The sequence below is a fragment of the Trichogramma pretiosum genome, unplaced genomic scaffold (genome assembly GCF_000599845.2).
Source record: "Trichogramma pretiosum strain Unisexual culture from Peru unplaced genomic scaffold, Tpre_2.0 scaffold89, whole genome shotgun sequence".
In the NCBI taxonomy this organism is placed as follows: Eukaryota; Metazoa; Arthropoda; class Insecta; order Hymenoptera; family Trichogrammatidae; genus Trichogramma; species Trichogramma pretiosum.
In genome coordinates this window covers 336,566-362,962 of record NW_019641656.1, presented here as the reverse complement: position 1 = coordinate 362,962, position 26,397 = coordinate 336,566, and the positions used below count along the sequence as shown (strand labels likewise).

Here is a 26,397-nt window from a genome sequence, read left to right as displayed (position 1 = left end):
GCGCGAGCGACGCGGCTTAAGCTCTTTCCGAGACTTAATTCGAGAAAAGCTACAACGGTTTTATATGACTCTAATGCGTTCGCGAATAGACCGATATATTACGATGAATAATGGTATACGGCGCGTGAGCGTATAATTGTAGTTGTAGTAGTAGTAGTAGCAGTTACCAGTCGCAGTCGCAGTAGTTTTTCGTCGTCGTCGTCGTCGTCGTCGACGTCGGCGGCAACGGCGGTAACAGCGACGGGGGCCTATAAATAAATATTTGGCTATATTATACGGTGCAGTCTGGGCGGCGCGAGTACGTACACCACTCGCGCACACATAGACCCATTCTAAAATCAATTAAAGGCCTGCCGAGAGAGAGAGAGAAATTTCTAAAATGTCCAGACTAAAATACATTCTCGGCTTCGGCGGCGCGCGGAGGTATATATGTACATATACGAGAGCAGCGTCCGATTGTAGGTTACGCACCCGTGAAAATGACTTAACTCTCGGGCAGCAGCAGCAGCAGTCGCTTGCAACTAATGCTTACTATACTATATCCAATACGGCGGCAGAGGTCGATTATATTTAGCAAAAAGCACGTGGCTCTCTTACGGTCGCGCTCGGGCCCGGGACAATTTTCTCTCGTTCTTTCTCTTTCTTTCTCTTCTTATATAGAGTGGATATAGAGGCGGCGGTAGGTATAGGTATAGGTATATAAGCTCGAAGCTTGTGTGCGTGTGTATATATATATATAGGCAGCTGCTATAACCTGTTGCGGACGATTGTTTCGTTTTATTTATTTTATTATCTCTATCTTTGTACTTTTTCCTCTCCCAGTCTCACTCCCTCTTTTCGCGTTTTATTTTCCTTACCTCCTGTACTGTACACTGTGTGTCTGTGTGTCGCGTGTCGACTTATACTCGCGAGCGCCCAAGACATCCGCGCGCAGCAGCATGATTGATCGGTTATTCAACGTATATAAATAATATATATGTAGTGCCGCACCGACGTCTCGTCGATCGAGATTACACGACGACGACGTCGACGAGGGACTGGATTACAGCTCGTAAGCGCACGTCACAAGCACACACACACACACACACACACATACAGCACGAAGAGAAAAAAAAATCAAAAGATAAAAGAAGCTGAAGAAGAAGGTTTTCAGGCTAAAAAATCATTCGTGTTTTTTAAGCTCAAAGCTGCGCTGCTCTTTTTTTCCTTGACAAAATTAACTTTTCCTTTTGCGTGCGTAAACACGCGTCGTCGTCGTCGGCGGCACTCGAGGCTTTGTAAATTGAATATAAAATAAAAAAAAGAGCAAGCGAGCAATCCAAAGTGAGAGAGAAATTGAGCGAGAGAGCAGCTTCGATCACGGTCGTGTCACGGCAAGCGCGCGCGCGATTGACAGGGCAATTATAAGTATACATCGTCGAATGCTCTCGTCTGATCGCGCTCGAGAGATTGACTATTTTTGCGTTTTGACATAATACACAATCACGTGAAAGAGAGAGACGATGTTTTATACATCGCTAAAATACGCATAATACACGCGTGTGGAATGCACGGGTGCATTATATTATGACGTGACATTATTATATAGGTGTCCGAATTTACGATGATCGTATGTATTGTAATAGTAATGGCAAATGGCAATGGTGCAGCACAGTAGCGGCAAACCACAATATGTAACCACGCGTGGCATAATATATACCGTGTATATAGAACGACGACTATACGATGTATTATGCGCGCGATTACACCCGTGGCTTCTTGATTGCACGCCGCCGCCAAGAGAATCGTCGGAAAAGGATCGATGCATTATTTCGTCACATGGTATAATACAGTGGTATACACGCACACAATGCATCCTCCTAATATTTAAGCAATTCTCTTTAACGCTACACTCGAGGAAATTGCCAACGCACGTACATAAACGCGTGTGCTAAAAGTGAGGTGTATTACGCGAGCGCCCGACGCGGCACACACACGTGTATGTAGCTTCGCTTTTATAAGCCTTTCACAAAAGTGTGCAGGTGCATCTATACAAGTGTGTACGCGAGTCGCGGGTGAACGTCTTTCTCGCTCGAGGTCCTTGAAATTTTTTCAAGCTGCACAGCTGCTGCTGCTCTGCGCTTATAAAATTGATAATTCAAATTACCGATGACAATAATAACAATAATAATTGTACTACACGCCACACGAGTGTGTATAGGTAATTATAAAATGTATTATCACGCGTGTGTGTACGTCTGCTCCGAAACTCGACGTCGAGTATATATATCTGGCTATACGTAACATCGTGTATTATATACACGAACGATGTGTATGATGCACAAGCGATGACAACAGCTGCTGCTGCTGCTGCTGCTGTTGCTGCCCTGCGTGCATATACTATATATCGTTACACGTGTTACAGCAGAACAACAATAACAAAAACACAGAACAATAACAACAACAGCAGCGGCGGCAGCGGCAGAGGAGTCGGATCGTACACACGTTTTTCGCGCGCGTTTACACAAAACTGAAGAGGGAGAGAGAAAGGGAGAAATGCCATATGAAATTTTTAACTTCGTTATATCGCGTGTACAATATGCATCGACACAAACGACGACGAGATTGCATTTTCGTCGTCGTGCGTGCGTGCGTTTGTCATTTAATAAACGAGATCGAGCATCGCATACATACATCGATATATATACACGGCTTTGAAATCGTGTATTATACCCCTCATCTTTTTCATACACAGAAGGTAGTTATAAAGTAATCATACACACACAATCGATTCGAATATTTTATATTTTATAATATATAATATATACGAAGACGACGAAACGACGACGACAAAAGCCGCAGCACGTGAAGTGATTTTCGGGAGACCCACACACACACACACGCCCTCGCACAAAGACGACGACGACGATGATGCACAGTGCGGTAAATGTGGGTCAACGGGTTAATCACACCGCCGCCGTCGCCGCAGCCGCCGCCGCTGCTGCAGTGCGTTAACATCGGCGCTGTGTGCATCCGTGTGTTATATTGCACTTAATAGTACATATATCGCAGGCGATACGTATGTATATAGGCGCTCACGAATCGACGAAAACTTATACATATCGTACGCGACGTACCATCATGTGATTGTGTGGGTATAATACGTTCGCTATATACCGACGACTTTTTGGTTCAAGGACGCGCGCGCGCGGCCGTTCTCGTAATGCGCCGCGAGGCGATGTAATTGCGCCTGCAGCAGCACCATTCACCCAAAAATGCAGCCTTTAATAACGCGAATTGCAGCCGAGAGAGAGAGAGAGAGAGAGAGAGAGAGAGAGAGAGAGAGAGAGAAGTTGCAGGTGTTCTTTTTTTGGTATGGCTCTTTTATCGTCGTGCGCATAATAAGCGCGACATTGACGCCGAGCGATCGTATACGTCGTTCAAGGTTGCGCGCGTAGCGTCGTCGTCGTCGTACACACGAGCGACTGCTCAGCTAAAGTACCACATTATGCATACGTTAATTTTTTTTTTTCATCCTCTCGTTTGAAAACCAAAATTCGTAAAGCACGTATACGTGCTGCAATATGCATTCGTCGTTATAACTACGCTACGCGCGCGCTTAACTCGTCGGGCAATATAATACAGCTTGGGTTATAATGTAAATTGCCTTCGTAGCGGCAGGCGGCGCTAGATTATTATATACGCTATCCTGAAAATTCCATCTCGCAAAACAAACATCCCTTACATAATAATGAAGATTTTAAGACAGCGAGAGAGGATAGAAATCCTTTGCGTTAAATCCGGCTTTGGAAAATTTGTATAACTTCCACTTTACATGCGCGCGTATATATCTCTCTCTATCTATCTACCTCGCGGAGAAATTGAAAATCCTCGCGTACTTATTATACACGGTAAAGTCGTAACTGTGCGTGTAACACGTGTAATGATGATGAAAGCTCTCGTATAGTTACAGAAGGAGATCGGTTCACTGCATTAGTTATACCCACGATGCGATGATGCGATGAGCGGATGCCGCGGCGGCGGAGAGCAATTATGAAATGAAACACTGCAGAGGCGGCGGCGCGCACGAATGATCGTGCACCGCGATCGTCGACGTTATTAAATTCGGGCGGGCTCTTATGATAGGTACGTAATAAAAAGTGACGAAAAACTTTACTAATGATTTCGGGGGTGTATACTATTTCTTTATTATATGTATTTTACTTCATTATTACGCCAACTTTTCTCAATGATATTCCTGACGGTATACCGACGAGACGTCAGTGTGGCTCAATGGGACCCGTTTATATTGTATTATTATATCTATACATATATAATGCACGTTTATCGGTATATATAAACTTTGGAGAAGGCACAAAGAGACCCGCGCGCGCGCCAACTTACGGGAGAAAGTTTCGAGCGACCGAGCGATGAATGGCTCTTCGTACGCCGCGTTACATTACATCGTATAGAAGTGTATACGTACGGACGATTGCGGAATTTCGCTCGCGACGCGCGGTACATACCGAACATTGATTTTTTCGTACACCGCCACTGCACCAGGCGACTTTTTTTACGAGGACGCTTTTGTGGCGCGTTTGAAAAATCGATACGATCGAAAACGATACGTATCGCGCGCGCGACGTCAATGCGCGGTGAAATATTTAACATATTTTCTGAACTCGCATGCAGTAATTGTATCGCGGTGCAACACCATTTTGCGTGCCGCTGCGCGCGTGAAAAACTGGGTATCGTTAAAATACAAGAAATATAAACTCGGTCGCTTTGAATTCAAAGAGCTGTGCGGTGTAGCGAGAAACAAAAAAGACGCGCGTATCCCGGTATAATGCGATATTATAAATCTCTCTCGCGATGTATAAAGTCTACGAGAGAGCGCTGATTCAGCTTGCGCGCTATCGATGTTAGCAGCGGCGTGTGTGTGTGTGTGTGTTACACACATGGCCAATCGGAAATTGGTACCCTCTGTACACCCAGCCACCACATCCCAATGGCATGTACGAAGCGGTTGGCGGCAACCAGGACGTGCTTTTACAGGTTATATATTACAGATGTAATATAGCGCGTTTACTTTGCAGGCTCATCTTTATACGTGGAGCTCTCGTTTTTTACGTAGCTTTTATACTCTAATTGCAGATCACGTAAGGGCAGCCATACGATAGAGATCGCAGGAGCTATTCCATTCCTGCCCAAAAGTAGCGCGGGTTGCAATGGGGCCCATTATTTGGCAGCGGTTGAGAAAAAAATAGGCTGCAAAAGCAGATACGCCCTGCGCAACAAAATAAAAAAAAAAGTGGCTGCATTGTCATCCATCGAAGAGGTAGCAATGAATCATGGAATTAAGAAGCAAGACTAATTACAGCAAGAGTCCTAAGTTTGTAGACGATAAATTGCTCCTATTAGTATTATGAAAAGAGGATTGCCACTCGCGGGAGCGACTTTTTCGAGATGCGCCACCTGGTGGTAGGTCTCGAAGCTCGAAGTGACAAGTGAAGAGAGCAGTACAGTAATATGTCTAGATTTGTATAATTTTACTGATTTCTCTATTGAATCTTACTCAGGCTTTGCTTTCGTGGGGATTCGCTCCAGTGCAAGTCCGGGAGGAGAATATTTTAATCGAACAGCAACAAGTTCACATGGTATTAGCCTCCGTAGGCACGCGGCTGAATTTTGCTGTATAGTTGGTAATTTTCGCTTAGTAAGGGAAAAGGGAGAAGGATAGAGATATATAGGGCTCGTACGTAACGAGCAAGGCTTGACTTGCAAACTCTCTCTCTCTCGCTCAGCTTCTGCCGTTGGCTGGTGATCGTGCGATTTCCGTTGACTCGAGATAATGCAAATCCTCGTCAATCGATGCGCACCGACTTATACGTATAGATATAAACGCGAGAGACGAGGTTGAGTTATCAAGAGCCAAGAGTCAATCCCTTTGTCATCGGAGAAGACACACACACACATACACAAGCAAACAAAAACGTCCTATACGTACAATATTCGAAGTCAATCATGCGCTGTACGCGCGCTCGGATTCCCATTATGCGGCGGACAGCGAAAGGCATTATACATACAACGCTTTGATGACTGTTGCGCGTCGCGTCGCGTCGTTTGTTTAATGCTAAGTATACGACCGCGCCGATTTCGGCGATGTTTTCGGGCACCGCGTTATATAAATAAATTTTCCCCGCAAATGCACGCGAGCAGACACGCTTTTAACGGCAAAGCAAGCGTTACATTTTATATGCACGCATAGACACGCAGGTACATAGGCACCTTGAGCCGCCGCCGCTGCTGCTCTCGAGTCGTCGCGGACTGACAAGCAATAGACGCGCGTAGTAGATGAGAGAGAGAGAGAAGTCTATATAATATATTTTCCATCCGTTAGTTGGGTGCATCTTTTAAAGGCCTGCCTGATGCTGCTGATGCCTGCACACACACACAGACATTTCGACTCATAGAGCTTTCAAAGCTCTCGTTCGGCTCGTGAAGCTCGTTAAAGCTTATTGACGTTATGCGCGCGTAACGCGAAGGCGAAATTTCGCGCGCGCGCGAGAGAGAGAACTGAGCTTGCAAAAGATTAATGCGTGCAGCAAAGTATATACGTATAGCAACGAGGCGCTCCGCAAATAACTTCGTTTTATCTTTTTCTCTCTTTCTCTCTCCCTGTCTTTTCTAAACGTGCATTATAAACGTATAAGAGAGAGAGCAAATGCGTACAATCGTACGAACATATCTATAACGTGAGTGGCGTGTATGCCTGATAACACACGAGAAATGTGTGTCTGTGTGTGTGTGTGTGTGTGTGTGCGTGGGAGGTAAGCCAAGCGTAAGAGAACCGACCGCCGGCTCTAACAAATGTAATTGCTCAACATTTAATATGCGCTCGAACGCGCGGCGCCCTACGCGAGTCGAGGATCTCTTCTGTATACAGCTGGAGATAGAGAGAGAAAGAGAGAGAGAGAGAGAGAGAGACTTGTCAGAAAAGCGGAAAAGCTGCTTACGTACGGCATAAAAGCCTTTTTCGTGCCACCGCAGCAGCATAAGTATTGTATACATCTATATTATAAATGTAAAGCGTAAGATAGGGCATCGAAGCTTGCCGCTGGTGCGCGCCCCGAAGGGTCCAGTTTATGTAGTCGAGGCCGAGACAAGACGCGCGCACCTGTGTATAATAAAGCCTCGCCTAGATATAGACGTTATTTTTCAAAGGAATTGAGTCTTCGTCGATAATTACTTAGCTGCGATATTAATGAAATCAATTTTTTATAATTTCCGCTTAATGAATTTCAAATAGGGGTATTTTTTCCAGAAAAGTTTATTAAAAGTAAATGATAATATGGCGAGCTACGCATTCCTTGACGGTTGATTTTATTTTTTTGAATATTATTTTCAATGATATAATTGCTCGGCTGTAATATCATTAAAATCAAATATTATATTTCGTCGACTAATTACGAAAACTGGGAAATTCGTCGAGTTGTCTAAGGTATGATACTTTATAATTTACTTTTTAATAACTTTTTGCTCAATGACAGAGCTGCGTCTTTATAATTTGAATATCTATGAAAATTCTTCATTTATTCCGTCAAGTTTTCAGACAAACGAACATTTTCATAAAATATCTCAAACTGCAAACGCACTGGAAAGTATCCAATCTAATAATTTTTAGTAATTAAGTGCTGCGGGGTCATTGCTCAAAGCGCTCCCAGAATGATAGGCGAAACTTTTTCAATAGATCAGAATAATGTTTCATTGCGATTGAAATTTTACTATAATACGCAGCAATCGGTCGTAACCAATCGATCCAAAATATAACACCAAGAGCAGGGTATGATTTAGCTAATAGGATAAAAAATGCCGGCTTTGATATATTAATTTACAATAGCTCTATATGATGAGTGCGATTCGCGTATCAAGTGTAGAATCACTTTTTAATCTTCCACATTCCCGCAATTATAAATTACTCGGTTTCGCTCCGTTTTCGTGGCTGACTTCGAAATTAAATTTATGACGTACGCAGAATGACTGACGTAGAGCACTGCGCTCTGCTCGCTAAAATATTTTGAAAAACCGCGCGTACGCAAAGCTCAGCTTCACATTGTCCTTCGCGTAACGTAGCGCTATTGTGGAATTCACGGTAAAATACTGCGCGCCCGGCGATACACGTGTGGAGAGGTCGGGGCATGTTATACGCGCGACGTAAACAACACAGCTCTCGTAGTGCTCTTCGCCAGTTTTCCCGTGTAATTAGTTCGATCATCGTTGCAGAATTAATTGTTATCAAAATTTCAAGGTATAAAGATGGAATCCAGTGGTTCGTTCAATTGCGCTGTCAGGTAATTTTTTGTTTTTAAAAAAATGAGATTATCAAAATATCATAACAAATTACTTGATCTGATTGAGGTTATTTCAGAGTCAAAGAGGAATGTTATGATGAGTCTCGAGGTAAAAATGATTATGATATGATTGACGAAAACCCCGATATAAAAAACTTTCAACTCTTATCATTTCCGCAAGAAAATTTAGTGAGTGTGGATAATTGTATGTAACTCGTATTGCTTTTTTGAGGAAATTCTCACATAGTTTTGATTTTTCAACAGATCCATACCTTTCGAAAAAGTGACTTGAATCATCCACGTGAATTTAATAACGATGTTGAATTAGTCGTTGAATGTGAAGACGTCAAGCCCAACATTAATTTATTAGCAGTTAAGAAAATTGAAGAAGATTCTCAAAATGGCTTGAAGGACATGGAGTACAATGATGTTTATACAACTCAAAACTTGATTAAAATGGAACCAACGGAGGAAGTACAACATGCATCTTTTGTGAACACCGCAGAAGAATCGAATTTGAATTCAGACTGTAAACGTGGCGAGCAAAAAAAAACAAGAAAAATAACGAAAGAGTTGAGCAACGAACATAACCTCAAAAGACACCGAGGTACGGTGCATAATGATACAAATTACGGATGTGAAACATGCGGAAAATATTTCTCAACTAACAGCAGTCTGAAAAGGCATATCCTATCAATACATCATGGTATTACCCACTCATGTGATAAATGCGGAAAGTCTTTTACTCAAAAAGGTTATCTCAAAGGCCACATTGAGGCAGTCCACAAGGGCTTCACAAATGCCTGTGATATATGTGGAAGGACATTCTCAGACAAGAGTAAACTCCGAAAACACATCGATTCGATGCATAATGGTGTCAGATATGCATGCGACATTTGCGGAAATGTGTTCAAACGAAAAGAGGATCTCAAAACCCACATCGAGTCGGTGCATCAAAAAATCAGGCATCCATGTGATATATGCCAAAAGACATTCTCACAAAAAGGTTATCTCAAAACTCACATCGATTCGGTGCACAACAAAATCACGCATGCATGTGATATATGCCAAGAGACATTCACACAGAAAACGAATCTCAAAACCCACATCGATTCGGTACATCGTAAAATAAGGCATGCATGCGATATATGCCAAAAGACACTCTCAGACAGGAATAGTCTCAGAAAGCACATCGATTCAGTGCATAATAAAATCACGCATCCATGCGATACATGTCGAAAGTCATTCACAACTAAAGTTAGTCTCAGAATTCACATCGATTCAGTGCATTATAAAATCATGCATCCATGTGATATATGCCAAAAGACATTCTCAAACAGGAGTAATCTCAGAAAGCACATCGAGTCGGTGCATAATGGTGTCAGTCACGCATGTAATATTTGCGGAAATGTTTTTAAACGAAGAGGCAATCTCAAAACTCACGTCGATTCGGTGCATCAAAAATTCACGCATCCATGTGATATATGCCAAGAGATATTCACACAGAAAACGAATCTCAAAAGACACATCAATTCGGTACATCGTAAAATCACTTATCCATGCGATATATGCCAGAAAATATTTACACAAAAAGATATTCTCAAAAGCCACATCGAGTCTGTGCATAATGGTGTCAGACATGCATGCGACATTTGCGAGAATATCTATAAACATAGAAGCGATCTCAATAAACACATCGATTCGAAGCATAATGGTGTTAGACATGCATGTGATGTATGCCAAAAGACGTTCGCACAAAAAATTAGTCTCAAAGTCCATATCCATTCGGTGCATAATAAAATTATTACGTACACATGTGATATGTGCCAAAAGACGTTCTCATACAAAAGTGGTCTAAAAAAACACATCGTTTCGATGCATAATGGTGTTGGACATGCGTGTGGTATATGACAAAAGACATTCTCACACAAAGTTGGTCTCAAAAAACACATCGATTCAGTCCATATTGGCGCCACCACTTTTGCATGTGGTATTTACGGTATGAAATCCTCAAGAAAGGATACACTCAAAAAGCACATCGATTCGGTTCATCACTCTCGCTTTACAACTCAATGAACGTATGAAATTTTTTGTACATGTTCGGAAGAGTAATTTAAAAATTTTCACGATTATTACGCTTTTCTCTTATGTTATCTCATTATGTATAATCAATGATTTACATTTAAAAATATTAATAAAATTTTCAAGGTAAATCAACTTTCTGTCACAGATTCGTTTCACAATCATTCTTCAACAAAAGTGTCCCTCTACGTCCGATCTTCCTCCGCCGCCGAACTCGCATACGATACATAAATCGTAACGTCCCACCCGCGTGATATATACTTCGAAAATTTGACGATGTTCACGTGCGAATCGTAGATCATGAACCCCATCCCACGCATCCCACCCCCCTACTGCGAGGCCCAAAACCGCGCATAGTTTAAACCGAATTTTACATCGTGTAATGTATACGTTATATGTGTATGAATCATGAACGTCGCGCCGAGAGAGGCATTAATTTTACGAGCGAGACATTACTACGTGTAGGGCAGCTCGTCGCTGCTGCTGCTGCTGCTGCTGTTGAGCGATAATAGTTTCGACCATTCCGAGAGGCGCAGTACCGATGAAATTTGTACGACGATGCTCGATGCCATACCACCCCTCGATTGTGTCAGAGACACGTTCGATCAAAAACTGATAGCCATTCGATAATTCGCGAAATATTCTCGGATGGGCTTTTCAAAGCCACAGAGATTTTGCCCGATATCGCAGAGAGGAGTACATCTCCCGCGTTGCGTTAATTAGTCGCATTCTTGGCGCAATGTGCACTCGCGATATATATACGCGCTAAATAGAAAAATTCGAGTACGCGAACCCGGCCTAACTCGGCGCGTAACGCGTGTCAGTCCATTTCTTCCTCTCTTTCTCTCTCTCTCTCTCGTCGCTCGACTTTGGAATGGGACGAGCGCGAGTGTAGAATTTGCAAAAGATATATATATATACAGCTGCCGCACGGAGCCGAGATTTTGAGATGTCTGCCCGTGTCCGCAGCGCACGACGCGAAAATTATATTTATTCGGGCTTGAAATAATTAGTGGAGTCGAGTGCACTGCCAGTAGTCGTGTTTTATTTATTTTATTATTATTATTTTTTTCTTCCGAGTTACATCGGGGTTGCATAATGGATATCGTATTGCTGTATATTACGAGTTCGGTGAAAATGACGATGATTCAATATTTGATTCGGTTTTAATACTTTTTCCTCTTTCTCTCTCTATCTCCTTTTTTTTCTATTTCATTGCCTCCGCGCGTCGGGATATATATATTTTCAGGTGCAGTACACAGCTACAGAGCGTGCACTACCACTACTACTACTACTATTATATACGGCGATGCAACAATCGTCCATTGGGAAATTATCGGAAGATTTCAAATATATGCCGTAATGTATCGATGCTAAGCGTATTTCGATACTTTTATTTATATTTATATCAGGATATCAGAGTACTCGATACATACATATATATGGTAGTTGAAGATCGATCGATGATTTAATATACAAAATGAAATCGGAGGCAATTACGATAATTAGATAATTATTGGGTTTTTCGACTACATCGGGAGCGAATATAAAAAGCCTTCGTACATCCAGTTCATTATCATAACGATCGAAATATCGCATGTATACATATCGTATGCAAGAAAAGCCAAAGTTTCCTTATTATTTTCTTCTCTTCTTTACAACTGACCTACACCCTAAGCGATAAATAGGTGTATCGGAGCTTACTTACATCCGTATACTACTTTCGCCTCGAACTTATATGCATGCATGCATTATAATACGAAAAGAGTAGTTTAACTCTCTTACGTTGTACGTATATGCAAAAGCTCTCCTCTCGCACCACCACCAAGTAAAAACCGAAAAAAGGACGCGCGCGTGCGGTGATTTTTTTCGCAAGTTTAAAACCAAGTACTACCGCCGCTGCTGTTACACCGCCGTTGTGTCACGCGAAAGCAGCACATGCACAGGCGTAACAAACTTTTGAATGCTCAATGCGCGCCGCGGCGCAAAAATTACATATAGATAAGGGTGGCAGGGCGTTTCAGTGAAAACTTGCCGCAAAGTTGTGAGCGAACAAAGAGCGAAGAAAAAGATTTCGAGCGAATTATATTCGCAAGCTTTGGCCTCTCTCTCTCTGGTATCGGAGCTTTCGCGTGAAATATTAATTTTTTTTTTTACTTTTTTTGTTGTTCGTTGCGAAAAAAAAAACACACACGTGTATACACCAACACCCGCACTAACAAACAGCAGTGGAGAGAGAGGCTATAGTGTCCCAAGGGTCTCGAGTTACATAAGATCGAGTGGCACATAGCAGCGGTGGCGGCATAGCTAATGCGTCCTCGTCGTCGTCGTCTTGTTCTCTCTGCCTGCACCGGAGCTTTATACAAAGTGCCGCATACGCGTATTACCCAAGCCTGCAAGTTCTCTCTCTCTCTCTCTCTCTCTCCAGCTATACTTGCCTCGAGGATTAGATTATTGATTCATCCTCTAGCCCTCTCGAAAGCTCCGAGCTGGCTAGGTAGTGCGCCACACATACACACACGCTATATAATATATCTCTGCGCTACTAGACCTGCACAGCACGTCGACGACGTCGAGAGGTATAAAATCGTGTGTGGGTGGGTGTGTAAACACACACATACGCACGCGTAGAAAACAGTCGTCGTATAGACCGGCCAATGGCATTTCTTTTCGCACTCGGGCGCGCGCGAGCGTATAGAGTGCCCCGTGCGCACCGCACATTCAAGACTATAAAATGTACCCGCTAACAAAGCCATGAATTTTCCAAATGTATTGTTGTTGTTGTTGTTGTTGTTGTTTTTTCGCGCGCTATATACACTCCCTTTTTCTTCCTTTTCTTTTTTGCTTTACACTACTACTCGTCCGCAATGCGAAATGGTTCGCGGCAGCGCGTACAGAGTTGAATATAAAAAAAACGAACGAACAACGAAAAAGGAGCCATAGGTGTCGAGTCGTAACGTAAATCAAACGCGCGAAACGCGGGTGCGTTACAACAACGCGGCGCCTATCAATTATTTCTCTCTTCATATATCCTTTCCTTTTTTTTCCCCCCATATCTGAACTAAAACTTAATAAACCCCCTTTACTCGGATCCCGCGTGCGATTTAATTTTAACTTCGACGCGCGCAAGAACAAAAGAAAAGCTCGCGCGCGTTAAACGGCCGCATAAATAATGTTTCGCAAGCGCGCCACTGTACGTTACACGAAATATTTTCGCACCAACGACGACGACGACGAGGAGCTTCGACTCTCTCTCTCTCTCTCTCTCTCTCTCTCGTTGCGTTAATAATGGCATTTTCTCAGAAAGCTCGAAGCTTTTTGCGGGCATCGGACATATAATGCGCGAGTTGCGAATACGTCAAAGTGCAGCAGCAGAAGCAGCTGAAGCAGATATATTTGGCATTTCGTGTTACGAGTTTCGAGCATAGGAGAGAGAGATAGAGAGAGGGAGTGGATATAGACGACGGATGGACACCTGCCCGGAATGATTTTTAAAGCTGCCTTTGATTCATTCGATAGTCCTGTGCCGGATCGGTAATACGCGATCAAATATTGCGGATGACGACGGCGATTGTCAAAGGCACGACGCCCCGCGCATGCCAGCGTTAACGAGCCTTTTACCCTCCCCTCTCAGCCAAAGGTCATCATTGTACTACCGCTGCCGCGTACTTTTTGGAGCGCGAGAGCGGCGTAAAAGAGTCGAGCTTGCGGGAAGAGAGAGAGAAAAAGAATCGAGCTTGCGCGATGTATATAGCGTCTCGTAGCCGAGTCTCTCTCTCTCTCTCTATAATAAAGAGGCTGCTGCGTGCACTGCCCGCCCGATGAGATCCGCTAATTTTAGCGGACCAGTCGTCTTTAAAAGCCCCCTCCCTCTCCCCCCTTATATTACTACTATTTACTACTACTACTACTACTACTAGTATTCGCGAGATGTATAGCCGCGACGCGTGATTGATCGTTTTTCGCGAAACGGTCACTTCTCTTCGCTGCTGCAGCAGAGGTGCAGCAGCCTATAAGAGAAAAGAGAGAAGGAAATTATTTTCGTCGTTTCGCGCGCGCGTTTGTACTAATGCCGCCGCCGCCGCCGTCGACGTTTTGCCATTGTGCGGAGAGAGAGAGAGAGAGAGAGAGAGAGAGAGAGAGAGAGAAGAGAGCTTGCACACATATACGCACACTCTTCACTCTTTGGGGTCTCTTTTTTGAGAAAGGCGGGGCATTCGTAGCATGATTTATTGCAACAATGCCTCGCGCGCGAACCGCGTTTTATACCGTGTAAATCTTTCACGCGCCGTTTCTCAATTAGGTAATGCCGAAGACGATTCTCCACCTATAGCAGTACCCTGAGAGAGAGCTGCAACCAATGTAATATGTGCACACACGTGCAGGCACATTTTTTATTTTTGTGGGAATGCATGATTTATATTTTATGACTGGCAATGGCAATTAGGGGGTCTTTTTATAATTGTTTGTTACTTTTGTTAATGAAACCGTTTAGTGTTTGTTGAATGACTCTCTGAAGCGAGGGGATACTCAAGTGTGTGTGTCTGGCATTGGGCATGTCTACTCGACAAACTCATATGTATTATTAAATTATAAAGCAAGGTGATAGACCTGCCAGTAGAAGTAAAAGTATATTTGTACCTCTTCGTCGTCCGATGGTGGTTCTTCGTAGTCTGACAAAGTATCCTTGAAGACAAAAATGCTGTCGGATGGGTCCAATTGTCGAGCATTGCCAAATTGCGTCTGAGTGTCTGAGCTATCTTGAATCAGCGCTGCAGAAGTCTCAACCATTATGAATTTCACTTCACTTAATTGATGACAAGAAATGCTAAACTTGGCAGAGGCTGGTTACAGAGCACAGTGTCGAGCAGAATCAAAAAAACACCTGAAAATTGGAATGTTTTGTTTCATTTAGCACATTTATAATTTGAGCTTGATTTATAGTACAGAGTATTTCTTGGCAGTTTCATAATTAATTGAGGCGTGACAGTAGTTAACTAATTTCATACTTTTAAAACAAAAATGAGTTTATTTCCAAAGTGTCAATGAGTTTTATAAATGAAAATATAATGTGACTTTTGATGCACATGTGCAGCCACTGTGTACAATTTGACCAGCAAGCCTCATGCTTGCAACTGCAGATTGAGGTTAATGTTTACTCTTAAATCTCATAAGTGACATAATATGAATGAGAATAAAATACATACTTGGGTTTTATGATTGACAAGTAAAATCTTCAAATTTTCTTTTATTTTCAAAGTAAAAAACTATGAAACTTTCACTTCACTAACACAGTTTACTTAGGTAGTAACCACACTAAACTAGAGACATTTAAATTTTAATCATCAAAATATCGGAACAATGCCATCTAGAGGAAAAAGATAGAACGAAATTGATCTGATAAACGATAATTAATGTTAATTTGGTATTTTTTATAATTATTTTAAATGTTATCATGATAAAATAAAAGTGGGGTTTTTAATTAAATCATTTGCCTCAATAAAAATATTTATTAAAAAAAAATATAAATAACAAATATAATGCACATGCATTTTTTTATGGAATTGTGCATTCATTTATTCATTAAACACGCTCGTTTAACTAATTTAGGACGGTTCAACACTATTCCACGCAATAATTATCAATTATTTATTGCAATAATAAGCAGTTCCCGCCACACTCACTAATTTCATGACTCAGCTGAGTTCTGACCTGACCGACGGCTGATATTTTTCGTTGTAGGTGGCACCACAAGAAAGATAACTTCACTTTCAGCACCACAACAAATGCAGACGAGAGTGAGATTGTCAGTCAATACTGAGATCAGCTAGTGCCAACACTTGTGCATTTGAGATTTTCTTGTAAACAATTGAATACAATACTTGCGTCATATATTGTGTTACTGCAATTGATAAACAAAAAGTCACAATGAAGAATTCCACCCAACACACCCTGGTAAAGGCTGGTGATCGTGACAGGTAAGATAATAACCTTCATCTATTTCTTTCCTATGGTCATTTTCAAATGACAAAACCAACTTGTCAACAAACATTGAGATTAATCAAATATTGATGAAAAAATTATCATATTGCAGCCTGAAAGGCATTGCATCAAATATTGATGAAAAAATTATCATATTGCAGCCTGAAAGGCATTGCATCAAATATTGATGAAAAAATTATCATATTGCAGCCTGAAAGAATTGCTGAGGCGCCGTCTGGTCGAGTGCGGCTGGAAGGACGAGGTCAAACTGATGTGCAAAGAGATCATCAAGGAAAACGGCCAGGACATAACTTACGACGCGTTGCTAGCAAAAGTCACGACTAGAGCACGCAGCCGTGTTCCCGACATCGTCAAGAGAGAGCTGCTACAAAAGATCAAAAATCAGCTCCTGCTGCAGGAGGAAAAAATGAAAATAACACAGTAGAGAGTTTTGTTTACTTTGTTGCTCGTTCAAACGGCAACTAATCCGGAACCTTGTATATTTTTTGAAAAAGACAGTTTGAGCGGGAGTCAATTTTCTAGTTTTATAAAGAGTCTGATTAAGTACTTTTTACGTATTGATACCTTTTACGTATTTATAAGCAAGTTTACATCTTTGAATCCTTCATTTAACGAATTTTGTAATTAGTATTATGACTTGAAGATGTTGAGATTTACAAACTTAAATAAAGAAATACGATATTTTTTAATTTTACGAGTCTTTTTTTATATAAAATCTTTTATCAAAAAAAATATACTATTGAATATTCATAGCCTCTGGTTTTACTGGTAAAACTCTATCTGAACAAGAGCTTAAATGCACATTACCCATAGCAATATTGATGAATGTGCAATTTGTTACTGATACATCAGGAATGTGGCTTAATAAATCAACATCACCAACTCTGATGAGGGAATTGTTTAGTTCATCAACTTCTTGACGTATTGCATATTCTTTGCAGTCAGTGAATATGCATCCAGTAGCAGACAATTTTGATTTTTCATTCAACTAAAAATAAATTGTATTTGTTAGGGATTTTATGTAAATGGAATATAATTTAATTCAGAATGGATAATCACCTGAATTCCTTCGTAGCAATTTTCAAAGCTGCAATTCATCAATGTAGCTTGAGCTTCACTGTGTACAACAAGTCCTGTACCCAAACCAATGAATTTTGTTTCTTTTGCAATAAGTTTTGCACCAGGCAAAACAATAATACCATGTTTCGTCACACTTTCATTTGTAATGTTCAAACAACAATTTTTTAAAATCAGAGTTCCTTTTCTTGCCAATATTCCAAATTGTAAATTTTTTAAGTTAATTGTCAAATTTTCCAGAACAGTCTAGAACAATATAAATTTCACATTAATAAAGGATTCTTTCATACTTCAATTAAACTCATTTATTAAAAAAATTAATTTTACCTCTTGGCCAGAAAAATCTAATACACAAGGTCCTACTTCAGTCTCTTTTGGAGCCACAATGACTGATTCTGTTTTACCTAAACCTCTGATTGTTCCTCCATTTTCCAAGTTACCAGCACTCAGAATATTGTGTTCACCAACACCGATAACGATAATGTCTTCTGTTTTAGAAACATCCAAGGCTTCCTGAAGATTGTTAGAAGTTCTGTAAAGTAAAATTATTGCAAATTAAATAACATCATTGCATATCAAAATTATATTCAACTTTTAGATTTAAACTTTTGCAATTACTTTGTAAATATATTAGCAGGTAAAAAATCTTGACAAGATTTGAAAGCTTCTATTGTGTCTTGTAATGACCCTCCCAGCCAAATGAAGTAAGCTTCCCTTTGTTGACCTCTACTTTTTCTTCTTTTTATTTCACCTTCATTACCATTGAAAGTATGGTTTTTTACAAACATATCTCTCATCTCTGGATTTTCTAATACTTCCATTTCTGTTTTTATATGGCTCAAACGCAAATTTAATCGTAGTAGTTCAGAAGTTCTCATTTCATTCTTTTTACTTTCCTCGCTGTCATCTTCACTCTCTTCGGACAAAGAGTCAGTCATTTCTTCTTCCAACTGAGCAATTCTTGTTTCGATGTCTCTGCTCTCTCTCATCAATGTTCTGACAACGTCACACGTTTTACCACTAACATTTCCTAATTTCATATCGTAAAATAGTCTCAATCTGTCTTCCAAATGAGCCTCGCACCATCCTATGCTATGATCATCGTCAATATCCCAAGGCCTCCACAAGTAATTATAAAAGAAACGCAATTGATCAAGGCATTCAGCTGTACGCTCAATATCCAAAACAATGTTTCCTTGTTCCTTCGTTGGGTAGAGCTCCTTCAAGGGAACGTCGCATGTTTCTGGCAAATGAATATCATCCTGAACCGCTACAATGTCAACCACAGCCGTGAGATTTGACAGCTCGAGGTGCTTGACTGTTACAGCAACAATAGTGGGATAGCGAATCTTGAATTCTTCGCACGTCAAACGGGGAATTTTCCAAAGGGCACGCCACCCGGTTGGCTCTATCACTACGTCTATGTAGAGCATCCACTCGCCGAAAATTTTTGAGGATGGAATCACCTCATTCTCTTCTGTGTTTGACAGAATATTCAGATATTCCGATTGTCGTTCTTGTAAACTCTTTTCGAATATGAATATGTCCATGATGCTTAGAATCTGTTATTCAAAAGAGATGATTTAATAGAGGTTCGTGTAAAAGATTTTTTACCAACTAACGTGGTACATACTCTACAAGGTTATTTTAATAAAAAATCGAAGAAAATACCGACACAGTACAAATTAACAGATGTAAACAATATGCATTTAGCTGTGCACTGTTCAAACCGCACGTCTTGAAAATAATCCGTTACGATACGATGACATACGCAGAACGAATTTTTGAATCGAACGAATTCCCATGCGAGAGCTCCCTCCACTCGACCGCGTTCGAACTTCAAACTATGAATTTTTACAATAAAATGCAGGCAAAAATTCTTCGACCTTTGATAGACTTTAGAGTATTTACGTGCTCTTCATGTTCACATTGAAAATAATTAAATGAAGGAAATAATTTAGTCATTGTTTCTAACAAATATTGTATTTTTTTTTAGTAGCGCAACGGTCAAATATTCCGAGTGGCAGCGAGTCACATGACACAACATAACACATGCGTCGATAGGTTGGATATTCGAATCAGTCTGCGTTGTAGACGGTAGAGCCCATAACCACGTGTTTCCCTTCTGCTGAATTGACAACATACAACGTGTTTATGTTACATTGTAGACAAAATTGAAAACAAATAATACGTAAGTAAATTATCATTACTATGTTGAGTGCAGAAACATGTGTCTACGCAACAATCATCAACAACAAATTGCCGGTAGAAGTAAGTTGAAGCATAAGACTCATTATTTTCTTTTTTATTTCAGTCATCATGGCAGGGTTATCTAAAAAAGCTCCTAAAATGAAGGTGAATGCAGAAAATTTTGAAGTTGTGACTTTTGAGAGCAGAAAAAAGAAGCAAAAAACCAGTGAAGATGAAAAGCAAAAAGAGGAAGAAGAGCAAGTTTTGAGCAAGGAGGAAGCGGAAAAGGAAATGAAAAGGCTTCGCCATGAGGTCCTGAAGTTTGCCATTAGCGGATCCAGTAAAGAGGAAGCTCGCCAAAAAAAAATAGAGCTACTTATCAAATTGGGTGCCAAGCCACCAAGAAACTACAACGTAAATTATAAGAAATTACAAGTGCAAAATAAAATTGAAAAAGAAAAGCAAGCTAGACTCGGAAAGAAAGAGGATTTAAAGATAAACGAAATGATTTCAATCAAGAAAAAATTAAAATCGAGAAAAGAGTTTCTGGCAGCCAAAAAAAAGAAAAAAGCTGACGGAAAGGCAGCAAAGAAGAAAAGGAATCAGGCAAAACACAAGGAAGGTGGCTTAACAGGTGGTTATGGTAAAGTTAAATGAGGAGATTGTTATGTCTCAAAGATTTTATATTGTTTCATTTTCTTATAAAGATTTTAACAAAGATCTTGTGAAGATGAAAATTTCTTTAAGATAGTCAAATAATGTTAGAATATTTAAAATATTTTGTACATATGTGTAAATGATAAGTTTATTTTTTAAATTGATAATACACAAGAGTATTATTTCTATGAATTGTCAGAAACTATTGCATCAATAAAATTTTCAATATAATTCATTAATTTGTGTTATTTCATTAGCAAACATAAAACAACTCTTTTAAACTCAAAAATACTTTTCATGGCGATCTCACATAATTATCATTTGTAATGAATGTTTGTAGTTATTAACTAGCAACAAAGCATTATGGAACAGCATTGAAAAGTAATTCAGGTAAAATACATTCACACCATCAGTATTTACATAAGTATTTTACAAGAACGTTTATTTACATCTAGTTAAGAAGGTTTAAGAAATGCCTCTGTGCAGTTCATCACTTGAAATTCATTCAAAGTCATCCATAAAAGAAAAAAAAAGAAATGAAGAACACAGAAACAAAACAAAAACACAACACAACAAAAGTAAATTGATTAAAAATTTGAATCCAATTGTTGCTATGCAGACTTATATTCTAGTCTTCATTTTTTATTATAGAAAACCAATTCGAGGAACTCCAATTCCTTGAGAAATAATGAAAAAAAGAAGGTTCAGAAATTCCCAGAAGCTGACGTAGTTGGAAAAAAAATAAAATGAGAAGGATTGTTGAGCCTCCTCGCGTTGCATCGGCTCAATTTATAGAACATACTCGAAAATTAAGTGACAATATAATACACGCCAAACTTGATTACGTATAATTAATTTTACGCGAACGAGACAACATAATAGCGGTGCATGACTCTGGCAATATTTTCATATAATGGGACATTGTCTTTGCCACTGTGGTGTATTATTAATAATTCAACATCGTGGCTCGTTTCGAAAAAATGCAGTCAGTAGTTGAGACATGCTGCGATTGGCTTTGTCGATCCTCTGCGCAGTTTGCGTCGGTGCCGTCGAGTTCCGGGATTGCGGTAATGCCCTATTAACGATTTTTTTTTCACACTAGGATTATTTACTTTAAGATTTAAAAATGATTTCGTATAGGATCGACCGCAGGCTCGTTCGACCGAGTGGAAGTCGCCAAGTGCGATGCGTCCTCGCACTCGTGCGTCTTGAGAAAGGGCCACGACGGCTCGCTGGATCTCCACTTCACCCCGAGTAAGATTCATTCTCATAATCGTGGGTAGAATTTTTGAATAACAAAAAAAACAAAAAACGATTCCGGTAAAACAGGTAAAAGGTGCGAAAAGGTGACGGCGATAGTTCACGGGATCGTCGACGAGCTGGATGTGCCGTTTCCGCTACCGAACGCCGAGGCCTGCCAGGATCCTCAGTCCAAGGTCGGCTGTCCGCTCGAGCCCGGGGTGGCTTCGAATTATCACGCAACGCTTCCGGTTCTTCACTCCTATCCCACGGTACTGAACGTTTGACAATTTTTTGGTTGGATCGAAGTTAAAAATATATGAACTTTTTTTGACAGGTATCCGTCAAAGTGAGATGGGAACTGAAGGACGAAAACAACGACAATATCGTTTGCGTGGAATTTCCGGTGTCTATTAGATAATGTTTAATACGTTTTATTGTTCAATCTGATTCAATGAATTTGTATTTAATTTAATCATAAATTAATCATTAAAAAAATATATTCAAAAAAATGGCTTTAACAATTTATATCCTCATAAAATTACGAGCAGATAGTTTTGATATTGCGATGACGAGATCGTAATTACAGTCCTTACGATGCCATAGCACTTATCATCTCTCCTAACGTTCATCGAATTGAAGACGTGACTTGAATATTGTCCCTGTCGTAATTACTACATTTTGGAGGTTTTTTACATTGAGGTATTAAATGACTCGGAATCGTCGAGGAGTGTATGGCGATATACCATATTTTATATTTCTCACATTAAAATTATGTCAACAGTCGTTAAAAATATGCACAACTTCTTTCCATCTTTTTTTTTTTTACAGTGAAACAATCACACATTTAAACTTGATAAAAATTGTCAACTTCGTGGTTGAGTATTGCGTTTATTATTACTAAGTAATTTTTTAGTACTAATAATACTTCCTTTCGCGCTTACACATGTTGATACTCTGATAACTAAACGACAAACTTATGGTCTAGTTAAAAAAATTTTATCAAAAGGTATAAAATGCTAACACTAGTTTCTACTTGTACTTAGCAATAATATTATGCAGTTAATATCGCAGAATATGGTCGAAGCATTGAACTTGTTGATCTACAGTAAATGTTATATTCACAATGAGTTTTTAATTTAACATATAAATTTAAGTAAACTAGAGTGCAAAGATGAATGCGTGATTCTTATTTTGCTACTGTCTTATCAACTCCAATTTTTTAAATGATTTATCTGTAGTTAGAAAAATATATTCTAATACTATTCAATTTACAACATCAATTAACTCACACTACTAACATATTTAAGATTATTTTTGTAAATTTAGAAGCTTTTCATTATCACACTACAGATTTTTTTTTGAATTTAGTATTAGCTTGTTGAAATAACTAAAATAATTTTCAAATATAGCCTTTTATAAAGTATCATTGAAAATGATTTGTTCTACTGCTCAATAATTCAAAACTAATAATAGTTTAATTGTAATCATCCAGAAGAACTTGAGTACTTTTTTAAATTTATGAGCACTTATTCTTCCATTGGTTCAGATTTAAAGATCCGATTTTGATTTTGAGTTTCACTGTCATCTACCATAGATATTGATCGCTTATTTGAATTGTGATGATTTCCTGGCTGACATCCTAATGCTGCTCTATAAATCAGCTCATATTCCTTTAGTTGCCAAACGAATCCATCATTTGGATTAATGCAGTATCTTATTAATTGCATTTTTTTTATAGTTTCGCTGAAAATCATAGATAAATATAAATATATAATAATCAAAATGATTGAACAATAATGAGTGATAAAAAAACTGCTTACTCATAAGTTAGCTGATAAGTTTCCATGATATAAGCTATTGCAAGCGCAGCGGATCTGGAAATTCCTGCGTTGCCATGAATCAGCACACGTCCATTGGCTGCAAGAGCTGCATCAATAAACGCTTTAACTGGTTTAAAGTGTTTTATGATATTCTCTGATCCAACATCCGCAATATTCAAAGTCATATATCTAACAGTAATAAATGGTCTAATTAGCGCAATCAAAAAGATGATGATTTCATAAAATTAAATGCAGGTATTGAAAGTGAACAACTTACGTGAATCTTTCCATATTTTCAAAGTTGGGCTTGATGAAGCGTGCCTCCACCGAATGACGTACACAAATGATGTGAGTGATTTGTCTTTCAGTCAAATAGTCAAGGCTCTGTGACGTTGCGATGCAGTAAGGTCCTAAAAAGACACCTGGGCAGATCTCTTGGGCAACTCTGCGCATAGGGTATTTCCAGTTGTCCTTATCAAGGGCACTGGGAAAATTGTTTTCCCTTATCTGCAACAGAAATGAATACATACAATTGTTAGTAAAAGCAAAGCACTGGTTTCCAGATAACTAAACTTCAAGCTAATTTCATGGTTATAAAACAGTGAATAAGATGCCATAATTATTGCGCACTACTTACGGGCCTGACTTCCTGCTGTGCAGGAGGTTGGACTTGTTGGACAGCAACGTTTTGTTGATTGACCACGTCAAGTGACATCTTGACGATCGGATACGATAGAGTTTCTTTAAAAAAACAAAAAAAAATAGGCACGAAAGCGAAGAGGACGAGACGACGCACAACCGGTCTCAACAAAACAATCGACCTTCAACGCAATTCGTTTCTAATTTCACCACTTATATGCACACGTGCGCCCTATACCGAGAGTCGAGAGAGGCTAATAAATTGGTTGAAACGCACGCACGCACTTGGCTTGGCCTTGGAACAAGTTGGAACCTGCGTCCGCGATTAGAGTCGAAACTGGACTGAACGCTGGCTGTGCAGAGTGGGACGAAAAGTGATTCTCCACGCGATTGATCATTGATGGTCTTTTTCGAGCGGGAAGGGGGTGCAAGCGGCTTACTACAGCAAATAATATACAGTGAAGACGCGAGTAGGTGTTGTGGCGGGAGCGGAGCGTGCGCTAACTTCTGCGTAGTGCTGCCGCCGACCCACTACTTCCTCAGCGCGGGAGTCTTTGATTGTGCGACCAGTTTGAGTTTCTGTAAAATTATATTGTTCATGTGAGAATTGATTTTTTACATAACTTTATTTGTAATAATTTATGGGTATACTGGTGTCGTAGGAAAATAAAAGTACCGACGGTAGTTACCAACTGCCGTTTATGTTACACTCGCGGACGCGTCGTTTAGATCCTGAAAATTTTAATATCTTAGTGCTTTTAAAATCATTATTAAAAGACGAAATTCTACACACTTTTTTCGGTACTTATTTATGAAAAAAAAAAATCCCGAGAAACGATTAATAATCGTTTGAAAAGTAAAATTCGATGATCTTTTCGAATCTGATATCAGAATTGATAAAACAGTCGATGATTAAAAATTGTGGACAATGAAATAATAAAAAATTATTACAATAATTGTAAAAAAAAAACAATTGCTTTAATCCGAATTAAAAAAATGTAAAGAGACTTGCTTGATAGATTAAAAGCGTATTTTTTGTGTTGGTTATGAACACGTAACTTGAAATTCGACACTCGCACGTGATGAAAAACAAAATGAGGCCTCTGAAAAAACGTATTTGAGTAAATCTGATAATTTTTGACTACACAATATTCATGGGAAAACTTGCAAATTGCAATAATTAATAATTTTTTTTATTGAATTCGCAACTTGCTCTTGTCTTGGCAACAATTTTTAATCATAAACAAACACGAGCTCGTACAAAAACGTTTAAATTTGTGGCATTTTTCATGAGTCGTGAAATTCAACTCATTTCATTTTTAATTTTTAAATTCTGATTGATAAAAATTCCAGGTATTTCGAATAGACCGGATTTTGTGTCCGTTCAGGTGAAACTTGATGCTTTGAGGTTATCTCGAAAAAACCTCGTGAATCGCTTCAATAATGTAATTTTTCTCGTGGACAAGTGGCACATTTACTTATTTTGAAACCCACGTGGAGCAGGACAAAGATTAATGCAAATTTCTGAAGACATTAAGAAACGATAAAACTATTTTGATGCTATAGATTGAGCTAGGAGGCTTCAATCGGAATTCTGAAACGGTCAAAATTTATTAAAATTTGTCAAGGAATTCAAAAAAAATATTTTCAAATTGTTTTACCGGAACCATCGGGTTCCAGGAACCTTTTTTTTTTTTGTTAAAAATAGCATTTTTCGACCCTAGAAGCTATCGCCTTCAATTAAAAAATTTGAAAAAATTTGAGGTCATGTATTTTGATAAAAAAAGAAAAGATTTTTAATATTAATATCTTAGTAAAAATGATCAACATTAATACTGACCTAATGTCTTAAAGATTATTATGATACTGTTAAATCAGCTGAAAACAGCAATTTGATTGTTTCAAAAAATGTTAACCAATTTTCATACACCGATTATTTCAAGCCTCCGCTGCTAGATGGCGAGTGCCTTTACCTGTAAATCTGCAAGTGGCAAAGTAAAAATTATAAGTCAAAACATGATTAGTAATAAATTTTACCAGGATACGTCTTAAGTGTATTTATTTTTAAGACCCACTGCCAATTCCTTGACAAAGAGTTTCCTTCTATTTTTATGAAATATAATATGAATAAAACAGGTACGAATCTCTCATTTGAAAAAAATATTCGAAATATGTGTTAATTTCTTAATAATGGCGAAGAAAACGCAATCTTTTGGTCAAAACAATCAAGAAGCTATTCTATTTAAAACTAAAAAAATGTTGGGATCAAAGTTGCCAACACCAATAATTTCGTTTTTTCTTATAGTACTCAAAGTTTCGTTTAGTGTAAAAAGATAATATCAACACTAAACAGTAGA

At 39.2% G+C, this 26,397-nt stretch overlaps 7 protein-coding genes across 9 annotated transcripts in view; 4 read left to right on the top strand and 3 right to left on the bottom strand.

Annotated features, from left to right (window-relative positions):
• The window catches only part of LOC106651760 (RNA pseudouridylate synthase domain-containing protein 2-like), a 99,024-nt gene extending 83,296 nt beyond the window's left edge, over positions 1-15,728 (bottom strand). Inside the window, exons 1-2 of the mRNA XM_014370424.2 lie at positions 15,620-15,728; positions 15,054-15,297 (exon numbers count right to left, since the gene is read on the bottom strand). Of these exons, the coding sequence (XP_014225910.1) occupies positions 15,054-15,203 (150 nt within the window). The 5' untranslated portion in view covers positions 15,204-15,297; positions 15,620-15,728. The remainder of the gene's footprint in view (positions 1-15,053; positions 15,298-15,619) is intronic.
• LOC111693928 (zinc finger protein 62-like) lies at positions 8,211-10,375 on the top strand. Its single transcript, XM_023460138.1, has 3 exons — positions 8,211-8,330; positions 8,408-8,519; positions 8,595-10,375. The coding sequence occupies exons 1-3, from the start codon at positions 8,296-8,298 to the stop codon at positions 10,239-10,241; spliced, it is 1,794 nt and encodes a 597-aa protein (XP_023315906.1). The 5' UTR covers positions 8,211-8,295; the 3' UTR covers positions 10,242-10,375.
• Positions 15,729-16,201: 473 nt separating the features above from the next.
• LOC106651743 (transcription and mRNA export factor ENY2-like) lies at positions 16,202-17,107 on the top strand. Its single transcript, XM_014370394.2, has 2 exons — positions 16,202-16,390; positions 16,605-17,107. The coding sequence occupies exons 1-2, from the start codon at positions 16,341-16,343 to the stop codon at positions 16,837-16,839; spliced, it is 285 nt and encodes a 94-aa protein (XP_014225880.1). The 5' UTR covers positions 16,202-16,340; the 3' UTR covers positions 16,840-17,107.
• Positions 17,092-19,570, bottom strand: LOC106651742 (protein nessun dorma). 3 transcript variants are annotated; one of them, XM_014370391.2, is made up of 5 exons: positions 19,126-19,570; positions 18,111-19,054; positions 17,820-18,024; positions 17,475-17,738; positions 17,092-17,403 (listed from the first exon to the last, which is right to left on the bottom strand). In XM_014370391.2, exons 2-5 carry the CDS (start codon positions 19,040-19,042, stop codon positions 17,152-17,154), a joined length of 1,653 nt encoding a protein of 550 aa, XP_014225877.1. In that variant the 5' UTR covers positions 19,043-19,054; positions 19,126-19,570; the 3' UTR covers positions 17,092-17,151. The 3 variants fall into 3 exon arrangements, with proteins under 3 accessions (XP_014225877.1, XP_014225878.1, XP_023315902.1); XM_014370392.2 differs by having other exon boundaries at positions 19,168-19,570; XM_023460134.1 differs by having other exon boundaries at positions 18,111-19,570.
• A 2-nt stretch (positions 19,571-19,572) lies between these two features.
• On the top strand, positions 19,573-20,429 carry LOC106651715 (uncharacterized protein C1orf131). The gene is made up of 2 exons (XM_014370361.2): positions 19,573-19,683; positions 19,807-20,429. Exon 2 carries the CDS (start codon positions 19,812-19,814, stop codon positions 20,337-20,339), a length of 528 nt encoding a protein of 175 aa, XP_014225847.1. The 5' UTR covers positions 19,573-19,683; positions 19,807-19,811; the 3' UTR covers positions 20,340-20,429.
• An 878-nt stretch (positions 20,430-21,307) lies between these two features.
• LOC106651739 (protein NPC2 homolog) lies at positions 21,308-22,210 on the top strand. Its single transcript, XM_014370389.2, has 4 exons — positions 21,308-21,406; positions 21,480-21,593; positions 21,669-21,850; positions 21,916-22,210. The coding sequence occupies exons 1-4, from the start codon at positions 21,340-21,342 to the stop codon at positions 21,997-21,999; spliced, it is 447 nt and encodes a 148-aa protein (XP_014225875.1). The 5' UTR covers positions 21,308-21,339; the 3' UTR covers positions 22,000-22,210.
• Positions 22,211-22,303: 93 nt separating this feature from the next.
• On the bottom strand, positions 22,304-24,450 carry LOC106651738 (serine/threonine/tyrosine-interacting protein-like). Its single transcript, XM_014370388.2, has 4 exons — positions 24,039-24,450; positions 23,679-23,908; positions 23,402-23,590; positions 22,304-23,324 (listed from the first exon to the last, which is right to left on the bottom strand). Exons 1-4 carry the CDS (start codon positions 24,114-24,116, stop codon positions 23,108-23,110), a joined length of 714 nt encoding a protein of 237 aa, XP_014225874.1. The 5' UTR covers positions 24,117-24,450; the 3' UTR covers positions 22,304-23,107.
• Between the last annotated feature and the right edge of the window lie 1,947 nt (positions 24,451-26,397).

Excerpts from the sequence above, each read along its gene's own strand:
- LOC111693928 (XM_023460138.1), top strand. The coding sequence starts at position 8,296 with ATGGAATCCAGTGGTTCGTTCAATTGCGCTGTCAG. Across the intron at positions 8,331-8,407 it reads TCGTTCAATTGCGCTGTCAG|AGTCAAAGAGGAATGTTATG; the intron begins GTAATTTTTTGT and ends AGGTTATTTCAG. Across the intron at positions 8,520-8,594 it reads CATTTCCGCAAGAAAATTTA|ATCCATACCTTTCGAAAAAG; the intron begins GTGAGTGTGGAT and ends ATTTTTCAACAG.
- LOC106651743 (XM_014370394.2), top strand. The coding sequence starts at position 16,341 with ATGAAGAATTCCACCCAACACACCCTGGTAAAGGCTGGTGATCGTGAC. Across the intron at positions 16,391-16,604 it reads AAGGCTGGTGATCGTGACAG|CCTGAAAGAATTGCTGAGGC; the intron begins GTAAGATAATAA and ends ATCATATTGCAG.
- LOC106651742 (XM_023460134.1), bottom strand. The coding sequence starts at position 19,042 with ATGGACATATTCATATTCGAAAAGAGTTTACAAGAACGACAATCGGAA. Across the intron at positions 18,025-18,110 it reads CCTGCTAATATATTTACAAA|AACTTCTAACAATCTTCAGG; the intron begins GTAATTGCAAAA and ends TTTACTTTACAG. Across the intron at positions 17,739-17,819 it reads TAGATTTTTCTGGCCAAGAG|ACTGTTCTGGAAAATTTGAC; the intron begins GTAAAATTAATT and ends ATATTGTTCTAG.
- LOC106651715 (XM_014370361.2), top strand. The coding sequence starts at position 19,812 with ATGGCAGGGTTATCTAAAAAAGCTCCTAAAATGAAGGTGAATGCAGAA.
- LOC106651739 (XM_014370389.2), top strand. The coding sequence starts at position 21,340 with ATGCTGCGATTGGCTTTGTCGATCCTCTGCGCAGTTTGCGTCGGTGCC. Across the intron at positions 21,594-21,668 it reads GGATCTCCACTTCACCCCGA|GTAAAAGGTGCGAAAAGGTG; the intron begins GTAAGATTCATT and ends CCGGTAAAACAG. Across the intron at positions 21,851-21,915 it reads TTCTTCACTCCTATCCCACG|GTATCCGTCAAAGTGAGATG; the intron begins GTACTGAACGTT and ends TTTTTTTGACAG.
- LOC106651738 (XM_014370388.2), bottom strand. The coding sequence starts at position 24,116 with ATGTCACTTGACGTGGTCAATCAACAAAACGTTGCTGTCCAACAAGTC. Across the intron at positions 23,909-24,038 it reads CACAGCAGGAAGTCAGGCCC|ATAAGGGAAAACAATTTTCC; the intron begins GTAAGTAGTGCG and ends TTTCTGTTGCAG. Across the intron at positions 23,325-23,401 it reads ACTTATCAGCTAACTTATGA|CGAAACTATAAAAAAAATGC; the intron begins GTAAGCAGTTTT and ends TATGATTTTCAG.